This window comes from Pituophis catenifer, unplaced genomic scaffold (genome assembly GCF_029215685.1).
Source record: "Pituophis catenifer annectens isolate HBS135680 unplaced genomic scaffold, rPitCat1.0.hap2 SCAF_6, whole genome shotgun sequence".
In the NCBI taxonomy this organism is placed as follows: Eukaryota; Metazoa; Chordata; class Lepidosauria; order Squamata; family Colubridae; genus Pituophis; species Pituophis catenifer.
In genome coordinates, this window is record NW_027256886.1 from 24,779,806 (window position 1) to 24,798,062 (window position 18,257).

General features: G+C 39.5%; 1 protein-coding gene across 1 annotated transcript in view; it reads left to right on the forward strand.

The window, feature by feature from the left end:
• Positions 1-195: 195 nt before the first annotated feature.
• The window catches only part of ERICH6 (glutamate rich 6), a 28,095-nt gene continuing 10,033 nt past the window's right edge, over positions 196-18,257 (forward strand). Inside the window, exons 1-8 of the mRNA XM_070945975.1 lie at positions 196-256; positions 3,424-3,478; positions 4,513-4,640; positions 6,895-6,955; positions 7,863-7,969; positions 10,362-10,412; positions 12,691-12,749; positions 12,944-13,060. Of these exons, the coding sequence (XP_070802076.1) occupies positions 196-256; positions 3,424-3,478; positions 4,513-4,640; positions 6,895-6,955; positions 7,863-7,969; positions 10,362-10,412; positions 12,691-12,749; positions 12,944-13,060 (639 nt within the window). The remainder of the gene's footprint in view (positions 257-3,423; positions 3,479-4,512; positions 4,641-6,894; positions 6,956-7,862; positions 7,970-10,361; positions 10,413-12,690; positions 12,750-12,943; positions 13,061-18,257) is intronic.

Below are 18,257 nucleotides of genomic sequence, written 5' to 3' on the forward strand. Positions count from 1 at the left end.
GAGAGAAAGGAGCGCTTTGAGCTCCTTCCCTTGAAGTCCCGCGGGGGAGTCGAGTCCTGCTGCGCCGTCTCCCGAGAGACCAGAATGCAAAACACTTCACGTCACAAGGCACATAGAACGTCGGTTCTCCGAGCAGCCCTTGGCGTTTTAAAGGGGCAGCCTGAGATGCAGTGAGAGGGACTTGGCGCGCGGATTATGGAAGGATTTTCTCAGACCTCAGACCAGAAAAATCGGGATGATGAAGGCAACGATCCAGGTGCTGGTCGAGCCTCTAATGCTCTGTCTGTTACCATCGGTGTCCTAGAGAAACACGCGAGGAAGTCACTGAAAAGGAGTATGGTGGGGTAGAAAAGCGGGCGTTTTCGGTGTGCCGCCCCTCAGGGACTTGCAAGAAGCTAGGAACGCGCGTGAGTTTAGTGTCACGTGCGCAGAGAAGCCCGGCGGTCTCAGAAAGCAAAAGTGTGGTTATGTTCGGCTAATAAAACGCACATCAGCAGATGAGGGTTTTCTTAGTGGGGGTTTAGCGCACACGGGATAGCCGTCTTTCATTTGAACGTTTCTTAAAGTACAAGCTTAGGTCTAGCTTTAGGTTAAGCTTCTCGTAAGTGATGAATGGAAGTTACTCCTTTATATTGTAGGAAGAAATATCCTTCTGGGTTCTGCTCCAAGTGGGGAAAAAGACACTGGAAACATGGAGACTGCTTGGAAAGATGGTTTAATGGTGGACAGGATCACATGGTTTGAAATCCTGAACAGAAAAGGGCAGATACAGGGAGTCTCCAGGTTTTATGCTCTCTCTGGCCTTGAACTTCGTGGGGCCCAGAAAGAGTATCCTGATTGGTTGTCAGTCTTCCAGGGGGTGGGGGTTTTAGCTAACCCTTCTTGCTGATCTAATCTTCCCAGGTGCCATGTGAGTTTCTGTCCTATAGATGGGTCCCATTGTCTTGCAGATGAGGTCCGTTGACAAAGATTGAGTTTCTGCCTCTGGCCCATTAACAAACGGGTGGGGGCAGGAAGGTGGGAGCTGCTTTGTCTTTAAAACATGCTTCTCCATTTCTCATCCAGGGAAACATAATATTCTGCCTTTTTAATATTTCCCAAAATATTTCATTCTTCTAGGAAAGGGGTGGGTGCTAACTTTCTACAATATATTACATGCTTGTCCCTTTTTTTTTTAATGGGAACTGAAGGTGGTGTTCTTGGGGTGGCCTTCTAATTTTAGTCCCACGGCAACAACTCTAGGGAGTAAGAATTTCAGACAGAGCCCTGAAAATTAGAAGGGTGAGTAGATGTGGAACAGCAATGTGTGCGGTTGATCTATCATCTATGAAAGAGTTTGGGAAAGAGCTGGACAGAGCGGCCAGATGTTCTCCAGTGCAGAACATGTCTCCATTTCAACATAAAAACATTATAAATATTCTGGAAACACTTATTTGTTGGTCCCATCCTTCATGTTGTCCACAGCTGTTGAGCAGAAGAAATGTAAATCATCCTTAACTCTTTCTATCCCTCTCACTCCTTTTCATCTTAAAACTGTCCAAGAATAGCATAGAGGTGTATAAAATCTGTTAAGATTTCTTGCCCCACACTGAGAAAAGAATCCGGCAATTGCACTGATTTGAAACTACAGTAAGCAACAGAGACAGGATAGGGATCAGCAAGGGACTCAGCCAATTTCATCCTGGTTTGTGGAAATGTTTTCTGCAAACATTTGGGCAGAAAGCACTTTGGCTCACTAGTGAAATCAAGGCCCAAGGAGACTGGATCGAATCACCCAATAAGCACTGTGGTTGAGCGGAGACTTGAATCGATGGCTCCCTGGTCCAAGCCTAGAACCACCGATTTGGTAATTTCCTTCCCTTTTTACATCTTCCCAAGGCAAAATTCCAAGAATAGGCTTTTACAGTGTTATCATGGGAATGGCTGAGAAATTTTTGCTGTCAGAACTATAGACACACTCATACATTTCATTCTTGCATTATCTGACTCAAAGGAGATTAGGATGGAAGATGAGATAATTTCTGTCAGTGAGATATATACCTCATACATGGAGTCTGTCTCTTGTATTTATATCGTATATTTGTCTACTCCTGTGGGTTTAAACCAATTTGAATTTTACTTTATGTGATTCAAAATCTAATTTTTATGCTCAACATGCAGCATCCATAGATACATAATGTGGTTAATGGATCTCAGTGGTATCTTACTGTAAAAGTATAGTTTCTGTAGTTAAACACAATCACTAAACATTACAGATTTTTTTTGCCAACATAGTTTATCCATGATGTATGAATGTACATCATGAAGTATGATTCAGCTATGCAGCATGTGTGGAATAAGAAGAACTTGACAGTTTCTAATCTGTCATCCATCACTGTTGAGGGAAGGGAGTATGTGTTTCAAAATCTTCAAGATGTTGGGTATAATGTTTATTTATTTATTTATTGGTTCGATATGCCGCCCTTCTCCGGAGACTCAGGGCGGCTTACATTGCATTAAGCAATAGCCTTCATACTTTTGTATATACCTGCTTAGTAGGGCTTTCGCCCCGCCCCAAGCGGTGTTCTTTTTTATACAAAGTCAGTTTATTGCCCCCACAAACCGGGTCCTCATTTTACCTACCTCGAAAGGATGGAAGGCTGAGTCAACCTTGAGCCTGGTGAGATTTGAACTTGCAGTAATTGCAGGCAGCTGGTGTTACTTAACAGCACTTTAGTCTGCTGCGCCACCAAGGCTCTGTAATGGCCTTGCGCCACCAAGGCTTTCTAATGTTACAGTCCAAGGCCTGTCCCACTATCTTGCAGATTTTGACATCTCTTTCTTCCCTATCCCAAATGCCTCTGCTGTCATCCTTCTTTACAAATAATCTGATGTTGTCTAAGTTATGTTTGGTTTTTAAAAGAAGGAACATAGGATCAACAGATGCTTATGTTTTTTTAAAAAAAGCAGTTCATATTTGTGCGTATGCCACGCATTCCCACCCAAAAAATTTTATTGTAAAAATGATAGATTGAGTGATAATGCTTCATCCATAGAAAATTCTGTCCAAATTGTTTATTTAACAGAACATTGGGAGAGTTGCATAAATTAGAAGTATGAAATACTTACTGCTTTTTTACATTAACAACTACAGGGTTTAAATATTTTTTTTCTCCTTGAAATCATGAAACTTGCTGGATGAGTTTAGATCAATCTTTCGGTCTAAACTATCATTTAGAGTTATGAAAACATTGGGTGGAGAAAGAACCATGTATTTATCTTTTGATCTTTTAAAGAGAGAAATTTTTATTTTATCAAATAAATGTTCTTAACTTCCCACCTATGATTTGGAATGGGGATCGTATTTAGCATTACTTTTCAGTTTATAATTCAAAACCCAGTAAATTCATCCATATATTTATAATAAATGTCTGTATTTACCAGATGGCAAAGATACTGGAAATGGAAGTTCATCTTCTGAAGCTGATAATTCTGATAAGTAAGTGAATGGTAAAAATTGTTTTCTTTTTATCTGTAGTTCTCAGAGTATTGCAAAGAAAATGAATATCCTCCCAAAGCCATCCAATAAAATTCATTGATAATAAATTTAGGCTAAAAGTCAGAAAGTAATTTTCATGTGTCTCACACCATTAACTTATGGTATTAGTTTCCAAAGATGTGGCAATTGGAAGACTTAAAGCAACAAGATGAACGAGGTAGTGTTATGGAAACTAATAGAAATCTCTCACAGCTGCAAGTAGCCAGCTAAATGCAAACACAACTGTCCCACTTGAACTGCTTGTCCCAAAGAATTACCTGGTGAAAAATCCAGATAGCTTCCTTGATCTTTCAAAAATTTACTAGAATTTATTGATCCTTAGTACCAACCATTCACATTTAGACTCTCAGTCTGTGTACGAGAGATAATTGCTATAATTTCAATAGGAAGTGGTCAGCTTTAGTAAGAGAAGTCATATAAAATCCTACACTTTTGAATTAGCATTCTCCTGAAAAGGCTGGTAAATGTTTCAGTAAAGTTATCTTCATTGGTCCCCTGTGCTGCCATTGTGGCATACCTTCCCTCTAAACTAAATTTGATTTATTCTCAACACAGTGCACCGGAAGCGAGTAGAAAGATGGAGTTGCATGAAATCACAGAAGAGTCACAAGTAGCTACAGGTGTTGTATTACTACTGTTTTTGAAGTGCAAGTGCAAGGGTATGAAATAGTAAGCAAAAGAAATTATAACTAAGATTGTTTACCCAATACCATTCGTTACACCTCTCCTACCCAGTTAGTCCTTACAAATCATCCTTCTACCAGATTCATACACCAATTCCATAAATAGCAATTAAAATATTAGTTCTAGCTTCCCTCATTCTGGCTAAAAGTTCTCAACTTTGTTTATATATATCATTAGAGTCGATATGGTGGAAAATGCACAGTTTCTGATCTAATATCTTGGCTTCCTGAAGTAATCAGTTGCTTATTTTGCCTTCAATAATTCATATATAATCATTCTGTTTCTTGTAGGTCTTCCAAAGAAATCAAAGTAGGAGAAATTAATGGTAGTCCAGATAAGAGATCAGATAGAACTGCTTCAGAGAGAAAAAATGAGTTGTCTTCCCCAAGTGCCACAGAGACATCAACATCAAGCACAGGTACTCTGTCTTAATTTCCTTATAGAAGTTCTATAAGTTAACAAGGCAGAGAGTAAGGAATTTCAAAGCCATGACACTGGTCATAAAGAAACTTCTTAAGTGCAGTTGCATGAATCTTTCTACTCCAATCTAATGTTCTTCAGATGTTGGCCAATAAAGAATTCTATTCTATTCTATTCTATTCTATGTCGTGGGATTATAGTTTCTAGAATTTTCAGCCAGCATTACCAAAGTGCTCTAATCCCAATGCATTTGAACTTTCGGGAAGTTCATCAGTTATAGGTTCCAAAATTAGGTAGTCATCACACTTGGTGATTAGAATATTTATAGAAATTTGCCCTATGTTGTTATGTTAATTTGGTAGTATAAGATCTTCAGCAGTTGCATTCATTCCTACATAATGCAAGAAATTTTGGACTGTGTGGCAGAAATCCAGATAAAATATATCTGTATCACAATTATATTAATGTTGACCTTAGGAAGAGCTACAATAGTAATAGCACTAGCACTTAGACATATATATGGCTTCATAGTGTTTTACAGCACTTACACTTACTCTCTAAGTGGTTTACAGAGTCAGCATATTGCTCCCAACAATATGGGTCCTTATTTTACAGATCTCAAAAGGATGGAAGGCTGGGTCAGGATCAAACTCCTGGCAGTGGGCAGAGTTAGCCTGCAATACTGCATTCTAAAGACCACCACCAATGTAATAACCTTCCTTATTGATGCTGGATTCTCCTATTAACTTGGCAGTATGCAAAGAAAAAGTATAACTGGACTAATCTCTTAGCCGAATGAGTACCAAAACGATGGCATTAAAATGAAATTTAGCAGAGTTATGTTAGAATACGTTTCTGTTTTCTGTTTATATGGATGTAGACTAAACTCTATGTGCAATCCAGTTCTTCGTTCAAAACAATGCTTGTAGGAATTTTTGACAGAGCCTATTTGTCTTGCAGGAGGGAGGGGAAGACAGCTATAATAAACAGTGGAGTCAAATCTGATTCCATTTGAAATATCTGAGAAGGAAGAGGGAGGATAAATTTCATTAAAACAAGCCCAGATTGGGTTTTGATGCTATTACATTTGGCATAGGATTTTTTCAAAATCAATGGAATAGTCATATTTAATCTGTTGGTCTCAATCTTGATCCAAATCAGCTACAACAATAGTAAACATGTTATAATGCTTTAAAGACTTAACATGAATCATACATACTATTTCAATACAACAAAACTATAACATAAATTGTTATCCTGAGTGTTGCAGTTGAAGCTAAGAGTTGCCTCATGAGCTGACAAGAGGATGCTACATTTTAATGATCATTTTCTTGATTCATGAAAATATCGGAGTTTGAAATAAAGGAATGTTGGTAGCTCAGGTTTTAGATTTTGCTCACCAAGCTTGTTTCAATTTAGTTTCTGAACGTTTTGTTACCAGACTAGGTAACATCAGCAGCAGGATTTTCTTCTCCTACCTAAAGAAGAATAGGGCAAGAAAATCCTGCTGCTGATGTTACCCAGTCTGATAACAAAGTTCAGAAACTAAATTCAGAAACAAGCCTGGACAGCAAACCTCTGCCAAAATACCTCAGTTTAATTGCATTACTGATTGATTTTACAGAATTTATGCCTCACCCTAATCCTAAAAGGCACTGGATATCATACAGCGTAAAACAAACAACAAATGAAAAACAGTATAAAAATATAAAAAACAAAAAACAAAGATAAAACCCATAAGGTGCCCCACCCCTAGCCCTACTGAAATTCAGCAGCAAACTGACCAAACATTGGTTCTGTGATTTGGGCCCATGTTTGTTTGTTTGTTTTGCAGTGAGGATATTAAGGATGGAATATTTACTAGCTTCCTCCAAGAGCAGCTGTTATTATTCTTGTCCCATTCCCACTTAATTCCCATAGAAAGAAGCTGAACTCCTTAGACCAAAGCATTGTCTGAAAATCTCAGGCAAAACCCTTCTAGGATCATTGCCACATCTGCTGACCTCCTGAAAGTTTGGAGTCTGAGCCAGAGATCATCTGTTGACAACCTTCAGATATCTAGTTCACTTTTCTGCAAAGACAGAAAGGTCTGGGTGGCCACAAGATATTCAAGACAGAGAGATGGGCTAGAAACCATTAAAGCCGTCTCAAGATAAATGACCTATAGGAAGATATTTATATTTAAACTCTCCATAGCCAGTACAGAACAAAATTTGGTTCCCATGTGAATGATGCAATTGTTTTATGAACAGGAAAAACCAAGAGCTTTCCAAGGATATTGGGAGGAGTTCGGAGAGAAAGTGAAATCAGCAGGTTAGTATTTAAAATGAATAGCTGTCCAAAAGTAAATTAGATCATGTTATTAAGTAACAATGTTCCACACTTTAATGATGTCGCTGTCTGTACATTCCTCTCTTCCAAATGATGGTTGGAAAAAGTTGGAAATAATTTACGTTCCTTCTAAATTGTGCTTTAAACAATTATAATTATAGAAGTCTCTTTTTCAGCCAGGCAGCTAACAGGTGCATTTGCTTATAATTCATAGGAATCCAAGGTAAAGCTCCAGGCAATTTGTGAAAGGCTGGACTGCATTGTGTAGGTCTAATGATGTATACACATGGGCATCTGCTGGGGGCAGAGAATAAAATACAACATTAGCATGTTGACCTTGTGCCTCAAATTGCACAACATATATACTTGAGTCAGACTTCAGGACTCAATAGATAATGGTGGCATTTCTCTGATGATACAGTTGTGCATGTGGCATCGTTGTTTACTGTAAGTGTCACTGCTTTTCGATTGAAGTAAGTACATTCTAGCTGGGCTTTTTTTTATCTTTTAAACTTTGCTATGGCTACAGTTTTGTGCTCACTGCTGAATTAATTATTCATGATTGATGTATTTCTTTTCTTTCTCATCTTGACCCTTCCTTGATATGTTTATCAATTTGTTTCTTGGAAGAGTTCAATAACAAATAAGATTAATTGTGATCAGATAAATATCTCTCAGAATAAGAAAGTTTCTATTTTATCCCACTAAGTGTTAAGAATAATACTAGATCTTTGCATAGAATGCTACCTTATCTGTTGGTAAATTGCTTCCAATATTTTGTTTTTCTATTGTTTAAAAGCAGTGGGCAACAAATATCATTTTGGGGCATGATGCATTGAAGTTTATTTGAAGATAATTTGATTGCATGGTATCTTGTATCTGCTGAAAGGGAAATATTGGACACCATTGCTGATATGCCTCAGAGACCCTTAGAAATATCTGTCTCAATGCAGACAGATGCAAGTTGGATTCATGACCACATCTACATGAGAAAGGGTAAGTAATGTTGGAAATATATATAATTGAAGACATTTTCATTGTCTTGAGGCAGGAAAACTTCGACTTGTTTATCTGTTTACTCTAACTTTGGGGTTCTTTTCCACAGTATTTGCTATATATACTGCTCAAAAAAATAAAGGGAACACAAGCAGAAGACATCCGAGATCTAAATGAATGAAATAGCCTTATTAAATACTTTGTTCTTTACATACAGTAGTTTATACACTGCTCAAACAACTAAAGGGAACACAAAACTACTGTATGTACGAACAAAATATTTAATAAGGCTATTTCATTCATTCAGATCTCGGATGTCTTCTGCTTGTGTTCCCTTTATTTTTTTGAGCAGTGTATGTTTTGTTACAGAGAGTAGATTATTTGAACCTGGAATCTTTGATATACAAGAACATGCTTTACCAACCATTAGTGGTTCTTCATGAAAGTACAGTTAGCTGTGTACCGTAGGCAGGAAATGAATTTGAACCCAGGATCTCTTGTTAAGCACAAATCTTTAATTATGAAATTTATCACACTATATATTTAAATTTTGGAAATTTATGGAAGTCATACTATTTTATGATTGTCTGAATATCCTTAGAGTACTTCAGTTTGTTCTTTGGGGATATACCATTGCAGGCTTGTTGGAAAGTTCTGTTGCTCTAAAATTTGGGAGCTGGACTGTTATCCAAAGATAAAGGAATGGAAGATAACATTGCTAATTCTTAAATAACTTCACTGGTTGCCAACATTCTTGTTCTGATTGCTATTTATTTTCCTAGAAAGCCGCATACAACTTTGGGGTCTAGAGTTCAGAAGGATGGCCTACTTGCACTCAGATTTGTCCAACTGCTAAGGGCCTTTTATATTAAAATGTGTAGAGCTTAGGTTAATGAGGGCTATTCTGAATTGTGGCACCCTGCCTGTAGAATACTTTTCTCTGGGAAGATCTTCTGGCATTGAATCTGGTTGATGTGTCTGGTCTTACCCAAAACTCTGCGCTGGTATTGTTTTGGTATCCTAATTGCACTTTAGATTTTTTAAAAAAATATTTTTGCTTCAAATATTCAAATTCAAGGGCCTGGTGGCTCAGCAGACTAAAAGCATTGTGATTAACACCAGCTGTCTGCAATTACTGTAAGTTCGAATCTCACCAGGCTCAAGGTTGACTCAGCCTTCCATCCTTTCTAAGGTAGGTAAAATGAGGACCCAGTTTGTGGGGGCAATAAGTTGACTTTGTATAAATATACAAAAATATGAAGGCTATTGCTTAATGCATTGTAAACCGCCCTGAGTCTCCGGAGAAGGGCAGCATATAAATCAAATTTTTTAAAAAATGAATTGTTAAACTTTATTGGGAAGTTGAAACACAGAACCTTATTAAATCTTTTAGATAAGAATGCATTAACAGAGTTTAAAACAAGTGTCCAGGCTCATGGCTATCCTGCTTTTACTTTATAAACTATAGTTTAGACCACTGTTTTTCTCACTTGGCAACTCCCAGATTTCCCAGCCAACATGGGAGTTGAAGTCCAGATAACATGTGGTGACCAAATTTTAAAAATACGGTCTAGAGTCCTCTTCATCAATTTGGTACCAAATTCTGCTGCTCTGCTTGCTACCAGGTGTCATCCAGTTCTAACAGTGGTAATATTTGGAAGGAGTATTTAAAATATATACAGTTTTCATTTCATACTTTTCTTTTCTTTTTTTTAATGTTTTCTTTCTGGCTTCACCTTCTGTTTGAATTCTGTATTCCTCTGATCATCCAAAAGCTAAAGTAGAAAGCTGGAGTAGCATTTTCTGAATTAGGAATATCAGGGTTTAAGTTATGAGGATATTTTTCCTACTCTGTGTATATTTTTAAAGGAAAATACACAGAAAACCAAAAGTTTTCTGTTCCTTATCAGGCTGAAAGATGACATAGATAAGGTGGTGACAGAAACGTAGGTGGAACATCCAGTGAAATGGATGTGGTTTAATTTAAACTGAATGATGAAGTAAAATGAGTTTGTGTGTCTGTGTGTGTGTGTGACCTCTTTCTATTTACAGCTCATTGTCATCTTTGGGAGGGGCCTTATGGGTAACTCATAGTTACCCATAGTTTTGGTGGCTGTGATCTCTAGTTTAAAACCTTTGTTGTTGGCAGTGCATGCTGTCTCTACAAATTGCAATCTCATATTGCTGGGCAATTTTAATTTTTCTGTTTGAAAAACTCTGCATGGAAGCAGAGGAGCCTACATGGTTCAGAGTGGCCTGTTTGGAACATTCATTTTCTGCCCAGTTGCTGCCTCAGTTCATTTTCTATGCAACCTATTTTTGATCTTCTTCAAAAGAGAGAAAGAAGAAAAAGAAAGTTGATAGAATTGGGCTGCTTTTTCCCCCTTTTCAGCTCCCTTTTCAGCTCCAAAGGAGCGCCAAGAAGAGGTTCATCCTGAGAATGGTAAGTTGCTCCCCAAAACATCTATTATTCATTTTGAGAATAATTTTCATTTCTATACTTTTTGAATTCACAGATTCCTATCAGGAAGCTATCAAACTGATTGTACATCTAGTTTGTTATTGCTCTTCAGCCACTAGGCTGCTAAAGATGTCTTAGTCTTAATTTTCATTGAAAGCCAAGACATTTTGATGGTTGCTGGTAGATTCTGTGCCTCTTCACTGTATAAAGCAGTGATGGCTAACCTTTTATGGACCAAGTGCCCAAAGCGCAGGCCCCCGCCGCACGTGCCCCCCTGCGCATGCACACACGCCACCCCTGCATGCGCCCCATCCCCTCGTATGTGCATGCCCTCCCCGAATGCATCCCACCCCCCATGCATGTGCAGTAGAAACCTGATGATCAGCTGGCTGGCGGGAAGCACGCATGCACATGTGCAGCGGAGCTGAACTGGGGCGACGACTCCCGTGCCCACAGAGAGGGTGCTGCATGCCACCTCTGGCATGCGTGCCATAGGTTTGCCATCATGGGTATAAAGGCTTTGCTGTGATTTTTTGGAGCTGTAATGTCTATATATGGCTGTCCTTTAATTTTTGGCTTCTATTTCAGCATATCACTTTTGCCAATTCATTATGGAAATACAACCTTTTAGAGAGGGCAGTCATTCTGATTGAACCTAAAGCTATGGGATACAGTTGCACAGCTGGTGTGGAAGTCTGCAGCTAGTCCTCATTTACTGACCACAGTTGATTCTGATGACTGTCATTAAGCAGGGCAGTTGCTGAGTGAAAATCACATGACTCTGCTCATGATTTTACTTTAGCTTTCCTAGATTACAAGGCAATAGGCGCATAATGGGGAATACACATTGAAAGTGATGCAGTAGCACTGGTGGTTTGCCTTGACAGCTTCGGAGGCAAAAGAAAGCCTTCAGTGTTAAATGTCAGTGTCTGCAGCAGGTTCTAATCAACTAATTAAGGTCACGTTAATTAACTGAGTTTGTTAACTTGCTCTTTAGCACTTCTTACAAACATGGACTATGGAAAAAAGTGGTCAGGAAAAGGTAGCTTCTTGAGGCCATCTCTGCTCTGCAAGGTGGTGAGGGGAGAGAAAAAAACAGGTCAGGAATAGAACAATAATATTATTGGATTGTAATGGTAAACATATGACTGACAGTCATCATGAATGTGGTAAATGTCGGCATTGATTGCAAAGTCCTTTTTCATCACTGTTATAACTGAACAGTTGCAGTCCGAGATGGTTGCTAAATGAGAACTAACTGTATATTCTATGAATTATATGCACTATTTTTATAATGTTCTAGAAACTGAATGATCCCGCTCTCTTCTTAAAATGTAGTAGTTTTCCTCCAGGCTAATTTTCCCCAAACTGCTGCCCCAAATGTACTAGCCCTACAATGCTGAGAGTGCTAATCTCTGCATGTCCGGTGAGCACCAATTTGAAAGAAGACCTAAGAGTGGAACCTAAGAATCATATTTAGAGTTGGCTTTTTTTAGAATTCCATTGGCTGAAAATATACCACATGCTAATCTGATTAGATTGGGATTGAGAAATTTGTGGCTCAGCATGCTGTGGAATTCTAGATATTGAATTAACATGTTAGTTAGGCCAACCAGACCATCACATGATGTAATGATATGATTTGTCAGGAAAAGCCTGCTATATTAACATAGTCATGGTGTTTTGTTAATTTGAATATAATTCTATGTGTTGTCTGAGCTCAGCTTTTAAGTATCCAACAGTTAAATGAGAACCATATATACCATATTTTTTGAAGAATAAGACGCACCTTAGTTTTTGGAGAGGAACATAAGAAAAAAGCAGATTGGCAGGTGGATCAGTCTCCCGGAGTTCCCCCAATCAGCTGTTCCCAGAGATGGATTTCAGCAACAGGGTCCTTGGTTGTGAGCTCTGTGCATATTTTTTTTTTTTTTGCTTTTTTTTTCCTGCCTCTGAAACTTCTGAAACTGTTTCAGAAAAAAACTTTTTTTCTGTCTCTGAAACAGCTTCAGAAAAAAAGCCTCTGAAGCTCTGTTTGGGGGCTTCTTTTCTGAAGCTTCGTTTCTGATGCTTTTTTCAGCCTCTGAAACCTCCGTTTGAGAAGCTGGGCGGGGCTACATTCGGAGTATAAGACACACCCAGATTTTCACCCTCTTTTTTGGGGGGAAAAGGTGCATCTTATACTCCGAAAAATATATGGTATATTGCTTTAAGATTCAGTTCATACCTTTCCTAATTAATTCTATTTATTGATACCTAGATATCTATGCTGTTGTGCCCCAAGATCTCAGCTGCTTAGACATTTTATGCGACACAGAGGTATTGGTCATAAGTGGTCTTTATACAATTCATTGGAACCTATTTTCATTTGTAGTTTACCTACCTCCTTCCCCATCCCTGCCTCTCACAGTTAAATAAAAATGGAGGCTGTTCATTGTGCAGTGATGCTGCAGGGATATTCTGGACAAGTGGTTTGAGGTTTACAATAAATTATTTTTTTCTCTTTTTTTAAGTTTACAGAAGACTTCTTAAAACTGTTTCAAGAATCTCTGCAGACAATTTCCAGTGTGGGCCCACCTACTATTATAGCTTATAGACCAGAGTCATCAAGAGCAGATATTCACATTGAGGTAATGGCTCTACCTACCCACATCCTATGCATTACTTTGCACTGTAAATTTATAACTTATTCTTTACTGAAATGGACAATGCTGTTTACCACTTCCCTTTCCTCCTGGATAGGGAAGAACACTTTGGAGAAGGAAGGTGAAGGAGGGGGTTAGGAGAGATTTTAAGAAGACCGATTGTTTCTTCCATTTTCACTGGTATTCTGCTCAAAATTCCAGCTTCCCATAGATACTTCTGCTGAGGAAAGAATCATGTGAATATATCTTATGTTCAGTTTTCCTTGGAGGATTAACTTTTATGTTTTCTGAAGAAAGAAATAGTTACCGGTCCATGCTTCTACAAGTTTACCACTTCAGAATAAAGTTGCCTGACAGAATACTTCTCATTCTTAAAAATTCTGCACTGATGAAAAATTATGATAAAAAGCTGTCCCTAGCAGAGAAAGTGGTGCATTGCCTTCTATCTAATATATTAATTTTCTCTGTATAGTCAGTTTTCTTTCTTTTCAAACTTACAATGCTGAAGTATTTAATAAATGAAAAGCACAAATGCAAGCAAGAGCACTAAAAGATCAATCCAGCCACAAAAATTATAAAGTGTAATAAAAGAGGAAAACTAATCCCCTTTTGTAAGTTATGTAATAAACCAAATAACTCCCAAGTATTTGGCCATAAAATAAGTTTTTATCTTTCTATTTCTGTACATAATAAGAATATGAAACTATTCATGTATGTGGCCTTCTCGCTTGCAGTCTGATATCTGAATAAGACCACATCATATTTAAGAATATAGGCTAGCTTAAGTAAATACCCTAAGATACACAAAGAAAATGAGATAGAAGAACTGTGTGTTTTGGATAGTTTTGGCAAATTCAGTCTTAGAATATGGGATTGAGGAGAATCGTATCCCCTTTCACTGTTTTGTTGCTTGTTATCCTTTAACAGCTTTTAAAAGCCAGTTGTCTCTAAGGTTCTAATGAAATTGCAAAATGAATCATTTACAGTTGGTTTTAATCCCTTTAGAAAAAAGGAAAAGCGAGGCTTTTTCCCACTTCTGAAACAGGTGGGAGTAAGAACAAAAAAGCAGCAATGATGCTTAGTGATTGTGGTGCACAGCTGCCTAACACCATCTGTTCCAAGGAAACATCAGAAATAAGAGATGAAAAAGTACAAAAGGGTTTTTCCAGCATCCTTGCCATACAGCAGGATTGCTTTCATATACTTTAAGTGTTGTTTACTACAGGACAGAACCAGCGTCATCCATGTGGCAATTCATATTTGTGGTTTTCATTTATTTTTTTTTCTGAGGACTGACTTCTCTTTTTTTTTTACAAACTTTGGTTAAACATTCCTGAAAGGCTATTAGGAATAAACAAATATCAGGGGAATGTGACATCAGTTAAGGCTAAGTAAAAACACAATTAGCTCTCAAGTTGAAGTTAAAAGACCAAGTTTGCTTCAAAAGCAATTGGATATTTGACCAAAAATGAATGATTTGAGATTTTCTCTTTTCTCCCATAAGCACTTATAGATACTGATCAGTATATCTATACCTACAAATGCTGCTTAGGGAAGACAAGAAAAATCCTCCTTCCTCCCTACCAATCAGCCATCTTTTCATGTTTGAAATCTGGAAAGAAGTCTGGATTTAAAAGGTTCTGTAGGGTTTTGTCTAATTTTGTGTTCAGATAATCGGTGTGTATTGAATTTTTGAGTAATACTAAAGATTCCTGCCAAATTCCAACTTTGCTTAATTATCATACATACTATGCAGTCAATTTGGTTGCTGTGGCCTTACTTGATAAATATTAAATCTTAAATGGTTTTATAATGGGGAATAGGTTCTTTGAACATAACTCTAAAGGTGCTGGCTGTTCCATCACAGCTAAATCCAGTCTCATTTTGTCCTAGAGTCTGGTTTTTCTCATATTCAATTATCTGTATATTAACTTGATAAACTGTGGGGGATATGAATAGAACCATATAGTCCAAATCCCACAATTGAAATTCTTCTATTAACTCCCAACTCTTCTATTGACTCCCGAGGATGTGGACAGGGTTCTGGGTAAGATTAGTGCCGCCACGTGTTTATTGGACCCGTGTCCCTCCTGGTTGGTACTGGCCTCCCGGGAGGTTACACGAGGCTGGCTCCAGGGGATTATAGGTGCTTCTTTGGGTGAGGGTGCCTTTCCTGCTGCCTTGAAAGAGGCGGTAGTGAGGCCCCTCCTCAAGAAGCCTTCCCTGGACCCGGCTGAATTAGCCAACTATCGTCCAGTTTCCAACCTTCGTTTTGTGGCGAAGGTTGTTGAGAGCGTGGTGGCACGACAACTTCCCCGGCACCTGGATGAAGCTATCTATCTAGACCCGTACCAGTCGGGCTTCAGGCAGGGGTACAGCACAGAAACGGCATTGGTCGCGTTAGTGGATGATCTCTGGAGGGCTCGGGACAGGGGTTGTTCCTCTATCCTAGTCCTATTAGATCTCTCAGCGGCTTTTGATACCATCGACCATGGTATCATGCTGCAGCGGTTGAGGGGGTTAGGAATAGGGGGCACCGTTTTGCGGTGGTTCTCCTCCTTCCTCTCCGACCGCTCGCAGTTCGTGTTGGCAGGGGGGCAGAGGTCGACCTCGAGGCGTCTCGCATGGGGAGTGCCGCAAGGGTCGGTCCTCTCGCCCCTCCTGTTCAACATTTATGTGAAGCCGCTGGGTGAGATCATCCGTGGTTTTGGAGTGAAGTGTCATCTGTACGCTGACGATACCCAGCTGTACATCTCCACCCCAGACCACCCCAACGATGCCCTTGATGTGATGTCCCGCTGCCTGGAGGCCGTGCGGGCCTGGATGGGGAGGAACAGGCTCAGACTCAACCCCTCCAAGACCGAGTGGCTGTGGCTTCCGGCGCCCCGATATAGTCAGCAGGTGCCATCGCTGACTATTGGGGGTGAATCTTTGCCCCCCACGGAGAGGGCTCGCAATCTGGGTGTCCTCCTGGACGCGCGGCTGTCTTTAGAAGAGCATATGACGGCCGTGGCCAGGGGGGCCTTTTATCAGGTTCACCTGATTCGCCAGTTGCAGCCCTTTCTGGATCGGGACGCCCTGCGCACGGTCACTCATGCCCTTGTTACTTCCCGGTTGGACTATTGTAATGCTCTCTACATGGGGCTCCCCTTGAAGAGCACTTGGAGGCTCCAACTGGTCCAGAATGCGGCCGCGCGGGTGGTTATGGGCGCAACCCGTTATGCCCATGTGACACCCCTCCTGCGCGAGCTGCACTGGCTCCCGGTGGTCTTCCGGGTGCGATTCAAGGTGTTGGTTACCACCTTTAAAGCGCTCCATGGCATAGGACCCGGGTACCTCCGAGACCGTCTTCTGCCACCAATAGCCTCCCACCGACCAGTTCGTTCCCACAGAGAGGGTCTCCTCAGGGTGCCATCAGCCAAGTTATGTCGGCTGGCGACGCCCAGGGGGAGGGCCTTCTCTGTGGGAGCCCCAGCCCTGTGGAATGAACTGCCCCCGGAAATTCGTAAGATATCTGACCTCCGGGTGTTTCGCTGCGCATTGAAGACCCTGTTGTTCCGCCAGGCCGGACTATCAATACAATAGTTTTAAATTGGGGTATTTAAATTTATTGGGGTTTTAAATTTGAGCCATTTATTTAATTATTTTAAATTTTATATCATTGTTTTGTTTGTGTTTTTAAATAGGCTGTACACCGCCCTGAGTCCTTCGGGAGAAGGGCGGTATAGAAATAAAATTATTATTATTATTATTATTAACTGTGAACTTGTGAACAGATTTAAGTGACTCTGGCTTCCCCATTTGACTTTGCTTGTCATAAGGTCACAAAAAGGGATCACATGACCCTGTGACACTGCAGCCATCATAAATATGAGTCAGTTGCCAAGCATCTGAATTTTGATCACGTGACCATAGGGATGTTGCAAAGATCATAAGTGTGAAAAATGGTCATAAGTCATTTTTTACAGTGCTGTTATAATAACAAAAGTTCATTTGGTGATCCAAATGAAGGACTACCTGTATTAGCATGCTGAAAAGATAATTTTTATTCTGTCATATATTCCCATTTTTATTGTTTATCCATGCAAACTGTGGCTGTTTATCTCCAACCAGGTGGAACATTTTAAATTAGTTTGAATAAAATTAAAAAACTAAATTTTGCTACTTTAACCTTATGGTTAAGAATAGGAATCTATGATTGCCAGTGTTTTCACTTTCTCTTCAGTTTTCTTATTCAGTTTATTATTATTCAGTTCTATTGTAAGTTGAGGACTATCTGTATTTCTTTTTTTCTTTTTTTTTAAAAAAAAATAGAAAGAAAGAAAAATATCCAAATATATTTAATTCATTCACCTCAGTTAGTGCATAGGGAGAGAATGAAAGCAAAAACAGGTTGGGGATGGGAATTACTTCAGTGGTGGGTTGCTCCCAGTTCACGCCGGTTCAGGCGAACTGGTAGTGATGGCGGGAGGCCCCGCCCACCTGCCCAGACGTCATCAAAAATGCTCTGCGCATGCACAGAAATTCCACATGGTCACAAAACGAGCGTGCCTGCACACTACCAATAGCGAACCGGTAGCGCCGGGATTTGAATCCCACTACTGAATTACTTAGTCAAAATTATTATGTCTTGCTGACTACAATCCACATAGGCCTTGTAGTCAAAATGTCAACATAAAAATATGTCTGTGATGTTGAATAGGCAACATAATGAGCCAATTTTTGTGCTTCAGGAACTCCTTTACAATATTCTTTGGACAAGCAAACAGCATTTGCCACTTCTGTTCCCCAGTTTCCTTTACCAATTACCCAAGCAACTTTGCTTTAAATTTCACATTTGTTAAGTAAATGAAATTCTCAGTCCTTCTAGTTGTGAGTAAATAAGATGGCCAGTCTTTTAAACTTTGAGTTGCGTGGGGTCTATATATCATTCATGACAATCCTCCCCAATTTAATATTATGTCCCATTGATTTATTTACAGTTGCGATATACAAACCTTCTACAATCTGTTTTCCTCCTCCCAAGAAACACTGCAAAGCCCGAGTCAGTGCTCATTTTCTGTTAGCATTGCTTTTAAATGAAGGCCGTAATGTTTATGCCCAAACGGTCTGCCATCACTCTTCAGGCACTGGTATTAATCCAGAGTCTTTAAAATGAGGCTCTTCCCACTCACCCAGTCAT